The 12,776-nt window shown below is 37.8% G+C and overlaps 1 protein-coding gene across 11 annotated transcripts in view; it reads left to right on the top strand.

The window, feature by feature from the left end:
• The window catches only part of Sugct (succinyl-CoA:glutarate-CoA transferase), a 546,711-nt gene that overhangs the window by 53,193 nt on the left and 480,742 nt on the right, over window positions 1-12,776 (top strand). For all 11 annotated transcript variants that reach the window (XM_048339429.1, XM_048339424.1, XM_048339423.1 and 8 more), the window contains exon 7: window positions 3,987-4,078. In XM_048339429.1, the coding sequence (XP_048195386.1) occupies window positions 3,987-4,078 (92 nt within the window). The remainder of the gene's footprint in view (window positions 1-3,986; window positions 4,079-12,776) is intronic.

Here is a 12,776-nt window from a genome sequence, read left to right as displayed (position 1 = left end):
AAGTTTCTTCTTTAATGCAAATTTTGAATATAATTGTTTTTGAGATTGTGAGGATGAAATTAAAGAAATTATTTGGATTCTGTACTTAGCTACCTTTCATCTCTCTTTTGAAATTTCCATAAGTAATTCCATTTCACATGTAGCCAACAGAAATGTTAGAAAACCATCCTGTTAGTTCTCTGCTTTAAAACTTAATTTATTGTCCACAATATTTGTTAATAGTATTAGTAGTCAATATTCAAATAATTAAAGTAAGTATAAGGTGAAAAGGAAGAATAATTTTTGATCATGGAACTATTTATTATTAATGTCATTTCTTTCTTGTTGGGCAAATACAAGCTTCCCCAAACAAAACATTTCAATTGCTTTGTTTTTGAGTCAGAATCATGCTATGTAGCCTAGGTTAGTCTTACCCTCTAGATCTTCCTATCTCAGCCTCTTGAACGCTGGAACTACAGGTGTACTCCACTGCACCCAAATAAATTCTTTTATTTTGTGGTACTGAGGTTTTCAGGCTCACCACTTGAATTATACCCACATTCCTTTCTGTTCTTAGTTTATTTTTCAGATAGGATCTTGAGCTTTTGCCAAGGACAGACTTGGACTGTTATCATGTTACCTCTGCCTCTCCAGTAGCTGGAATTATAGGAATGCCTGACCCTAAAAATTTCAAATTGTATAAATTATTGACATGGTATTAGTGCTTAGATGATCAATTCTCATCATTTCAACATATCTGGAGGGAGTTTTCTTGTTATTATATTTTATGAACAATATAAAATTATATAGTATTATTTTATATATTGATACACATTTATTGATTAATGCATACTCCATAATGCTCAATGGTTTTGAAATGTACTTCACACACACACACAAAATATTTTGTTGTTGTTGTTGGTGGTCATGGGGCTTGAACTCAGGGCCTGGCTACTGTTTGAGCCACAGCACCACTTCTAGTTTTCTGATGATTAATTGGAGATAAGATTCTCATGGACTTTGCTGCCTGGGCTGGCTTTAAACTGGGATCCTCAGACCTCAGCCTCCTTAGTAGCTAGTATTACAGGCATAAACCACCAGTGCCTGGCTGTGTGTGTGTATGTATGTGTGTGAATATATATATATATATATATATATATATATATATATATATATATATTCAAACTGAATTCTTATAATAAAACTGAAATTGTGATGTGACTATTGCTATTTGACAGATAAATACAGTGAAGCTTAGGGAGACAAAATGAATGTTTGAAGATTTAACAGTTGGCAAAGCCATAATTTGAATCCAGACTCTTCAAATGTACAACTTATTCTTTTTTTCCCATTTCACTAGTGAAATAAGCAACTATTTATACATCTCTTTAATAGGAACTACTTGGAGGTGGCAATTTAAAGTAATTAGGATATTTATGCCTCCCAGTTGTTGTAAGCTAAACAAAAACAAAATTTGTATCACAAGGCATTTAGAAGCTGTTTGTTTTTCCAAGCATATTTTCCTGCAGGCTTTTATTTAGAAGACTCCATTTGGAGCTGTGCTGATAAAGAGAGGGGATAAGGAATGGGAGGGCTCTTACTTCGTACCATTTGAGGGGTTTGGGCTTCTGGCCAGCTGCACCTAGTGATTTCTCTAACCTGGAGTAGACAGAAACTTAATCCTTCTCTGGACTTCCTGTTGAGATAACAGGTGGTTCATGGAACACACAGCTTCCTGCCTTATGGTGCAGCTTTTCTCTGCTCCTAGAGGCCTGCTCTATGCTGGGAACCATTGTGTTGAAGGCTGGAAGTCTGAACAAGGGCACAATTTGTAAATGCAAACGAGCTACTCTCAGATTCGTTTTGTAAGGCTCAACATTCAGTTCTCTACTTTTGTACAGGGAAAGTAATTATTTCCCTTATGGTCCCTTCTTATCACATTAAACTTTTGTTATTGGCTTCCATCGAGTATACAGCAGGACATTTCACTGTTATACTGTCACACTTTTTGAGGAAGCAGTCCAGGTGACCTATGGAGCATGACACTCTACTTACCCTTTCTTGTTATTTCTAACCAGTGGTCCACATCTGCAATCCTAGTTACTCAAGAGGTTGAGATCTGATGATCACAGTTCAAAGCCAGCTGGGGCAGGAATGTCTCTGAGACTCATTTCCAATTAAACACTAAAAAAAGAAAAAAAATCCAGAAGTGGAGTTGTGGCTTAAATAGTAGAGTGTTAGCCTTGAGCACAAAAGCTCAGGGATTGCACCCAGGTCCTGAGTTCAAATCCCATGACTGGTACACATACACATACGCGTGTACGTGTGTGCGCACATGTGCACATACACACAACTAATTAAAGCCATGTGTATATACAGTGTATATAATTAGTATGCCTATACCAGCAAAGCAGATGGGCCTGGGAATCTCTTGACTAGTTCATTTCCTAGCTGGTAAATGGGATTTGGAGAGATTCATATAGCTCCTGATATACTCGCTCTTTTTTTGGGGGGGGGGTGTCAGTTGTGGGGCTTGAACTTTGGGCCTGTTTGTTGTCCCTGAGTTCTTCAGTTCAAGGCTAGCATTCTACCACTTGAGCCATTGTGCCACTTCTGCTCCTGATATACTCTTTATTATCCAATAGTAAGTATATAGCAAGACTGAGAACAGAAGGAAAGGTTTCTCTTTTATCTTGGTTCTTGCTGATGTCGCCTCATGTCTCCAAAAGACAGAGAGAAAGAGAAAGAGAGACAGAGACAGAGACAGAGTCACAGAGAGATAGAGGCAGAGACAGAGAGTCACAGAGAGACCTTAAAAAAAAGAAACTTTATCCAGGTGCTGGTGGCTCATGCCTGTAATCCTATCTATTCAGGAAGCTGAGATATGAGGACCATGGTTTGAAACTAGCCCAGGCAGGAAAGTCCCTGAGACTCTTATCTCTAATTAACTACCCAAAAGCCAGAAGTGGAGCTGTGGCTCAAGTGGTAGAGTGCTACCCTGGAGCAAAAAAAGTGCAGGAACAACGCCCAGGCCCTGAGTTCAAGCCTCAGGATTGATGCGGGCATGAGCATGTGTGAGTGTGTGTGAGTGTGTGTATGTGTGTGTGTGTGCCCGCACACACACATGTACTGTCAGGGGCTGGGATGTAACTCAATGGCAAAGTGCTTGCCTAGCAAGTAAAACATCCTGGGTTTGATATCCAGTATCAAAAAAGAAAACACACACAAAAAATACAGTTAAAAAAAAAACCCACACAAAACTATTGTGAGATGTAATTTAAAAATATTCTGTTCACAATTTTCTTTGTCATTTATAGTTTTTGTACTCCTGTGAAAATATATAAGCAGACTTTTGGAAGATACTGTCTGGCTTTATTTTATATATTGTCTTGTACATATGGAAAGTATCATATGCCTATTGAGGCAGGATCTGAGCTGGGAGGTAGGTAATAGGGTGAGGAGGCTGAAGTGTAAGAGTAAGGAGTGGTAGAAAATTCTGCCATGAAATTTGCATTTTATGTGCTATCTCTTGATTTTTAGTTCTTTTTATTTATTTATTTATTTTTTTGGCCAGTCCTGGGCCTTGGACTCAGGGCCTGAGCACTGTCCCTGGCTTCTTCCCGCTCAAGGCTAGCACTCTGCCACTTGAGCCACAGCGCCACTTCTGGCCGTTTTCTGTATATGTGGTGCTGGGGAATCGAACCTAGGGCCTCGTGTATCCGAGGCAGGCACTCTTGCCACTAGGCTATATCTCCAGCCCCTGATTTTTAGTTCTTGACATCTTAATAAAATTATTTTTCAACACTTTGCAGGATAAACTAAATCTTCCTGTCTATGGCTATGCCAGGAAGTCAGTAGGTTTTGACTCACAGGTTAATCCTTATTTCCTCCTTCAAGGGGTCATGGAGCTCTAATAGGAACAGATGCTGCAAGATGAGGTGGATACAAATGGTTGGACTACACTTCTATGCCCTGCCCAGTGAGAATCATTTCTATTCTTGTTTCAGGCTATGGCCAGACAGGTCCCATGTCTCAGCGAGCTGGTTATGATGCCGTTGCCTCTGCTATTTCTGGTCTGATGCATATCACAGGGCCCGAGGTAAGTGTCCTTTATACTGCGTTCACAGGTTTTCTCTTCATGAACCTGGCAGGGAGTGGGGGTGGGGTGGATAAACTCAAGTTAGTGCTGGGAAGCAACTCAGAAAAGCAAGTGACTTAACAAAATAAAACAGAAGCATGCCTATTACAGGCATATTGGAACCTAACTCGTGGAAAACAATAATCTGTTAGCAAGAATCAATAGATTAGGTAGTGGACAGAATTTGCCTCCTGATTGTGTTATTCAGCCAAAATCACCTTTGTGTGATCATGGAATAATTCTGTTGTGAAATGCAACGGCCAATTAGACTAGGCTATGACAGTCTACCTGTGCCAGAGGGCTTACATTAGATAGGTACACATAGCAAAGGCTTTCTTTTTCCCCCCTTGGAATATTTTAAGTAGTTGTGTATTTGCAAACTATCATTTGAGATGTTAGATGTTGTGGCTGATTTGTTATATACACTAAAGTTGGACAGTAAGGGAGTGATTTGAGAAAGTAGCAATCCATCTCCATTGATGGTGGGTTGGGAAGTTCTTAAAAAATCAGATAAATAGCCACGATGTGATTGGTTAGATTAAAACATGAACTCTTGGAAACAACTATGTGGATAGTAGCATTAAAGTAAAACAAATGCAGAATAGGAAAGCCTAGTGAATAAAAGAACTAAGAAGGATCCATTTCTAAACAAATGGACTGGTAGGCTTATACATCCGGTCCCAGCAGGTCTTCCTTTAGTTAATTCTTCAGAAAATACTGCTGTATGTTGGGATAAACTGAGACAGAATAATGTTAACCCTTCGTCTTAGCAGTTTTTACTTGTTTTGAATTCAAAGTACTATAGGTAGAGCTGGAGTCATGGCTCAAGTGGTAGATAGAGTACCTGCCTAACAAACACAAGGCTCTGAGTTCAAGTCCCAGTATTACCATTAACACCCCCACTCCAACAACAACAATAATAAAAACTACAAAGCAGCTGTGAGGTATTAATATCAAGACATAAAGTCTTTAAAATATGATTTTATTGTTGTTAATGTGTTATACAAAGGGTTTGTTATTTCACAATTCAAGTAAAGGACAATGACACTTTTGGACAATGACACTCCTTCCTTTACTATCTCCTAGTTCCCCCATCTTGTCCCTGCCTACAAGTTGCATAGTTCATTTTCCACATGGTGTATACTATCATTGCTTTTGTTCACCCTTCCTCCTTTCCTTTCTGCACCCCTTTTTGTTCCCCTTAAGAAGCAGAAAAAGAAAAAAAAAGCATACGTAAACACCACAACCGTCACCACTACCACCACCAGAAATAAAAGGTATTTTTTTGTAATTCATTCTTATGTTTTGTTTTTATAAGCCATGGAATATATGTATGTAAGCTTTTCCAATTTTCCCCACATTCACTGAGAGAATAGAGCATGGATGGACAGACCTCTCTTTGTCTATCTCACAGACTCTCATCTGGCTAAAATGTCATTATTGTGACTGATTTTATTTAAGGGCACTAAATTCAGCTGGGAATATGTGAAGTGTTTCCAACTGTTAATTTCTCTTAATTTCTTACTCAAGTGTTAAAATGAATGAGAAAACTACTGAGGTAAAGGAGGTAAACTACTGAGGTATGGTTCCTTTGGTGCCCAGAGCTGTATTTCTACAGAGATATATCCCCACAGTATGGGTATGGTTTTATAATGTATCAGTTAATAACAGTCTTTCTATCTATGTTACCCTAGTTGGTGACTTTTGTTCTGGCTAAGCAAAGAACATTTATTGAGCATTTACTAGGTGTTAAATATTGCTTTATATGCTTCATATGTTTTAAATTAGTAAACATGACTTCTAAGTACTATGTTTTAGTCACCTAGATATAATTATCACTTTCTGTCAAGCCCCAGTACTGGGGCTTGAATGAAGGGCCTCCTATTCTCCTTGGCTTTTTGCTCAAGGCTGGCAATTCTAACATCTGAGCCACACCTCCATGTTCATGCTGCAGTCTATCTGACTTTGGTTGAGTGGAACAGCATAAGTTTGGAGAGACAGAATGTTGTATGTTGAGAGCCAGTTATGTTGAGCTCTCTTTAGTTTTTTTTTTTTTCAAAATAAGTTCATCTGTATTTATTATTATTATTTTTTGCCAGTCCTGGGACTTGGTGGACTCAGGGCCTGAGCACTGTACCTGAGCTTCTTTTTGCTCAAGGCTAGCACTCTACCAATTGAGCCACAGCGCCACTTCCAACTTTATCTGTTTATGTGGTGCTTAGGAATTGAACCCAGGGCTTTGTGCATGCCAGGCAAGCACTCTACCACTGAGCCACATTCCCAGCTCTGTTTTTTTTTTTTTTTGCCATTCCTAGGCCGTGAACTCAGGGCCTGAGCACTGTCCCTGGCTTCTTTTTTGCTCAAGGCTAGCACTCTGCCACTTGAGCCATAGCGCCACTTCTGGCCATTTTCTGTATATGTGGTGCTGAGGAATTGAACCCAGGGCCTCATGTATACGAGGCAAGCACTCTTGCCACTAGGCCATATTCCCAGCCCCTGTTTTGTTTTGTTTTGTTTTGTTTTTTTTAAAGAACTTCATTTCCATTATTATTATTATTTTTTTTTTTGCCAGTTCTGGGGCTTTAATGCAGAGCCCGGGCACTGTACCTGAGCTTGTTTTGCTCAAGGCTATCACTCTACCACTTGAGCCACAGCTCCACTCTCTGCTTTTTCTGTTTATGTGGTGCTGGGGAATTCAACCCAGGGCTTTGCGCATGCTAGGCAAGCACTCTATCACTAAGCCACATTCCCAGCCCTCTATTCAAATTTTTTGTTAGTATAAATTAATTATAGAAAGAAGTTTCATTATGATATTTATATATGATGATGTACTTGATCAAGTCCATCTTGTCTATATTATTATTTCCTTAACCTTCTCCCTTCTTCCCTCTTCCTTTAAAAAAGTTTTTATAATACAGCTTGAAATTTGGTATTTTAATTCTTCCAGCGCTGTTCCTTTTGCTTAGGATTGTTTTTGTTTTTTTGTGGTCTTTTATTGTTACATATGAATTTCTAGATTGCTTTCTCTATTTCATTAAAAAATGATGTTGGGATATTAATGGGTATTGCATTGAATTTGTAGATAGCCTTTGGCAATATTGCCATTTTGACTATATTAATCCTCCCAATCCAGGAGCATGGGAGGTTTTTCCATTTCCTTAGTTCTGCCTTAATTTCCTTTTTCATGTTTTTAAAGTTCTCATTATAGAGGTCTTTCACTTCTTTGGTTAAGTTTATTCCTAGGTATTTTATGTTTTTTGAGGCTATTGCAAAAGGAGTTGCTTTCCTGATTTCGGCCTTGGTCTTCGGGTCATTAGCATATAAGAAGGCCATTGATTTTTGAGGGTTTATTTTATATCTTGCTACATTGCCAAAGTTTTGGATCAGCTCTAGTTTGGGAGTAGAGTCTATGGGGTTCTTTAGGTATAGGATCATGTCATCTGCGAAGAGAGAAAGTTTAACTTCATCTTTTCCTATTTGGATCCCCTTTATGTTTTCTTCTTGCCTAATTGCTCTGGTTAGGAATCCTAGTACTATGTTGAAGAGGAGGGGAGAGAGCGGACATCCCTGTCTTGCTCCTGATTTTAAAGGGAATGGATTTAGCTTTTCACCATTTAGAATTATGCTTGCTGTTGCTTTGTCATAGACTGCCTTTATTATATTCAGGAGTGTTATCAGAAAGAATGACGTTGCCCCATTCATAAGGAAATGGAAGGACTTGGAAAAATTATACTAAGTGAAGTGAGCCAGACCCAAAGAAACATGGACTCTATGGTGTCTCTCATAGGGAATAATTAGCACAGGTTTAGGCTAGTGACAGCAGAGGATCACAAGAACCTAATAGCTATGCCCTTATGAATGCATAAAATGATGCTAAGTGAAATGAATTCCATGTTATGGAAATGACTGTTACATCACTGTTGTAATTTCAACATGCCATGTGAAACCATAGTTTCTATTGTTGATGATCCTCTTGTATCCCCTTCCTGCACTATCACTGTATCTCATCTGAGTACACTGGATACTGTATATACTGGTATTAGAACTAGGGAAGTGAAAGGGAATATCAGAATAGAGAGACAAAGGATAAAAAGACAAACGATCCCAAAAGCAATACTTGCAAAACCATTTGGTGTAAACCAACTGAACAACTCATGGGGGGAGAGGGAAAAGAGGAGGTGAGGGGGGGAATGAGGGAGAAGGTAACAAACAGTACAAGAAATGTACCCAAGGCCTAACATATGAAACTGTAACCTCTCTGTACATCACTTTAACAATAAATAAGAAAAAATGTTTTTATTTATATATATACATACACACATATATTATACTTCTAACATGTTCCATTATCACTTCTCCTTGCCTCCTCTCTCACTGGTTCCTCCACATGTAGTCTACTTTTTGAAAATCATGTATTATTATTATTAGTTTAGATTGCACATATGAACAAAGCAATGCAAAATTTGTCTTTCTGAGCTTGGCTTATCTCAATTAATTTTATGATCTCTAGTTCCATCCATTTTTTTCCTTCAGATGATTCAATTTCATTCTTTTATTACTGAACAATACTCCATTGTTTACACACACCACATTTTCTTTATCTGTTCATTGGTTGCTGGCATGTAAGGCGGCGATTCCTTATCTTACTTGTTCTAACAGTACTGGCATCAACTTGGATATACAGGTACCTCTATTCTTTGTTAACTCACAGTCGTTTGGATACATGCCTAAGATGGTGCAACAGGATCTTACAGTAGTTCTACTTTTAGTTTCTTGAGGAAACTCCATACTGATTTCCATAGTGGCTTTGCTAATTTACAGTCCTATCAAGAGTGTGGGAGAATTCTTCCTCCCTGCCCCTGCATCCTTGCCAGCATTTTCTCTTGTTTTCTTGATGATTGGGATTGTGTGGAATCTCAGTATTGTTTATTTTTATATTTTATTTTCATTGTTAAGGTGATGTACAGAGGGGTTACAGTTACTTATGCAAGATAGTGAGTATATTTCTTGTCAAACTTGTTATCTCCTTCCACCTTTCCTCCTCCCAACTCACCCCCCTCTGTTGTACAGTTGGTTTACAATATACTGTCTTGCAAGTATTGCTGTAGCATTGGTTCCCCTTTTACCCTTTGTCTCACCATTTTGATATTCCCTTTCCTTTCCCTAATTCAGATAAATGTATATACAATACCCAGGGTACCAAAATCAAATACAGTGACCTTAGGGAAGAAAAACAAAAGAAAAGGGCATAATTTCACATAGTATGTTGAAAATAATGACAACAATGATAAACCACATATTTCTGTAACTTGGAGTTCATTTCACTTAGCATCATCTTATGTGTTTATATGTACATTGAACTATTGTGATATTCTGCTAGGACTATCCTAGACATGTACTAATTATTACCAATGAGGGAAACTATAGAGTCTATATTGCTTTGGGTTTGGCTCACTTCACTTAGTATGAGTTTTTTCCAAGTCTTTCCATTTCCTTACGAATGGGGCAATGTCATTCTTTCTGATAGAACTCAGCATTGTTTTGATGTTGAGCATATCCCCATGTATTTACTAGCCATTTGTGTTTCTTTTGAGAATTGTATGTTCAATTTGTCCATTTTTAAATTGGATTATTTGTACTTTTAGTGTTTAGTTTTTTTGAGCTCTTTATATATCCTGGGTATTAATGTTTTGTTTTATGACTAGCTTTCAAAGATTCTCTCCCATTCTTTGGGTTGTCTCTTCATTCTAGTAATAGTTTCCTTTGATGGTCAGAATTTAAAAAATTTAATGCAATCCTATTTGTTAATTCTTGCTTTTATGTGAACTCAATTCAGAGAGTAGTTTTCTACGTCTATATCTGCAATTATTTTTCCATAGTAATTTCAGTTCTTGTAAGATCTTTCATTCATTTTGAGTTCTTTCTTTCTTTTTTTTTTTTGCCAGTCCTGGAGCTTGGACTCAGGGTCTGAGCACTGTCCCTGTGCCTGGCTTCCTTTGCTCAAAGCTAGCACTCTACCTCTTGAGCCACAGCACCACTTCCAGCCTTTTCTGTTTATGTGGTGCTGAGGAATCGAACCCAGGGCTTTGTGCATGCTAGACATGCACTCTACCACTAAGCCACATTCTCAGCCCTCCATTTTTTTCTAGTTCTGGAGCTTGAACTCAGGGCCTGAGCACTGTCCCTGGCTTCTTTTTGCTCAAGCTAGCACTCTGCCAACTTGAGCCACAGCATCCCTTCTGGCCTTTTCTATATATGTGGTGCTGAGGAATCGAACTTAGGGCTTCATGAATATGAGACAAGCACTCTTGCCACTAGGCCATATTCCCAGCCCTGAATTCATTTTTGTGCTAAGCAAAACATAGGGATCTGGTCTCAGTCTTCTACATATAGATATTCAGTTTTTTCAAGACCATTTGTTGTTTCTTTCCCTACAGTCTTTCCTTCTTTCCCTTTTTCCTCCCTTTTTTCCTCCTTCATTTTCTTTCTCCCCTCCTCTTTTCCCTTTTCCCTTGGCAGTACTAGAGTTTGAACTGGGGACCTCATGCTTGCTAGACAAGCACTCTACTACACAAATTATGCCCCAACCATTTCTATTTTTGCCTTAGTTATTATTACTATTACCATTAGTTTGAACTAAAATCTCACAGGCTGGTGCTCTACAGCTGCACCATACCTTTGGCTATTTTTTGTACTGTTTAGTTAGTTTGTTTTCTTTTGCCAGACCTGGGGCTTGAACTCAGGGCCTGAACACTGTATTCCTGGCTTCTTTTTTCTCAAGGCTAGCACTCTACCACTTGAGCCACAGAGCCACTCTGGCCTTTTCTATATATGTGGTGCTGAGGAATCAAACCCAGGGCTTCATGTATACGAGGTGAGCACTCTACCACTAGCCCACATTCTCAGCACCTGTACTGTTTAGTTTTGAGACAGGTTCTTACTTCCTGTCTAGGCATGTGACTGGCCACAATCCTCCTGCTTTTCATTTCCTGCCATAGCTGGAATGACAGGTATGCTCCATCATGCCCAGCTTCTTCCATTAAGATGGAATCTCATGGGCTTTTCAGCTTTACCTGCCTGGATGTGTGATTCTCCTAATCTCAGTTTTCATTATAGCTAGATGATAGTCATGTGCTACCCCTACTTAATTGAGAAAGGGGTCTTCTGTGTATGCCAGAACTGGCCTTTAACTGCAGTCTTCCTCATCTCAGCTTCCTAAGTGCTAAGATTACAGGCACAGGCCACCAGTGCCTAGCTTGCTGTAGTTATTATTATTTTTTTTACATAGTTTCTCTCTCATGTTTTTGCCCAGGGCCATCTTCAAAATTCAGTCCTTCTACTTATGGCTCCTGGCATAGTTGGGATTACAGATGTGTAGTACCATTCTTTATTGATTGAGATGGGTAGTCTTGACAACTTTTTGCCTATGCTGGCCTGGAACCATAATTCTTCTGATCTTCATTTCTCAAGTATCTGGGATCATTATACCCTGCCTTAAGTGTATTTCTTACCTTATAACATATAAAAATAATGTCTTTTCTTGATCTCAATATTATTTGTTATACATAATATATAACAAAAGCAACCAAATGTAGTATTTTAAATAATCAGCTTTTCCTTAATTCATGTACCTTTATAAAATAACACTGTTTAAACATACCTGGCTATTGATTAGTTAGGATTAATGGTGGAGTAACTTAATTTCTCTTTTATTTATATTTAATTTATTTCTAGAAGTAATTATTTTATAAGCAAGACATATTTGTTCTAAAAATTAAGTAATACAGAAATTAATAGAAAACATCAAATGATCCTAATGTCAGTGTTCAGTTCTTAGTGTTAAAATTTGGTGAACATCAAACTAGACATGTACTTATACTTACATGTGGCCATGTTCAGAGGATATGAGGAACAGAAGTAATTTAAGAGGATGAGATCATAATATTCTTGCTAATTTAAAGCAAATAAGTATTCAGTGTAATTGAATTACAGAGAAGTAACTAATTGAAGTAGAATGAGATGTATTGCTCAAATTTAGCTAAACATCTCATTTAACCAGAAAATCTTTTTGAGGTTACTGTAAGAAAGTTTGAAAACCCTTAAGATACTACAATCATCTTCATCCTTTTAAGAAAAATATCTTCATCCTTTTAAGAAAAATTCCCTAATAAAGGAATTTGATAGGGAAGTTTTTAAAAGTGACAACTCTCAACATCAGAACTGGTGAAGACATAGAGAAATTGAATCTCTCATACATTTCTGATGTGAATGTAAAATGTTCAATAAAACCACTATAGAAAAAAAAGATGCTGCAATCTTTGTATGCTTCATTGACTACATGTATGTTTCATTTTAAACAGCATGGGTTGATTTCATGCTATGAGAAACAATTACTATTGTTACATTTCTTCCCTAGATCTTTCTTCCCTCTCTTGTCTATTTGTAGTTGCAAAATTTACTTGATACTTATCCTTAACTACTTTGCTTAGTAAATATTTATTTATTTCAAATAGTTGTACAAAGGGGTTTAAATTCTACATACAAGTCAGAGTAAGTCATCTTCATCCTGTTGTCTTCTTTCTGTTTTATTTTATATTATTTTTTGTGCTGGTCTTAAACTCAGGGCCAGGGTGCTGTCCCTGAGCTTTTTGTGCTCCAG

This window comes from Perognathus longimembris, chromosome 2, assembly GCF_023159225.1.
Source record: "Perognathus longimembris pacificus isolate PPM17 chromosome 2, ASM2315922v1, whole genome shotgun sequence".
NCBI classification, from domain to species: Eukaryota; Metazoa; Chordata; class Mammalia; order Rodentia; family Heteromyidae; genus Perognathus; species Perognathus longimembris.
This window is presented reverse-complemented; position numbering and strand designations above follow the sequence as displayed.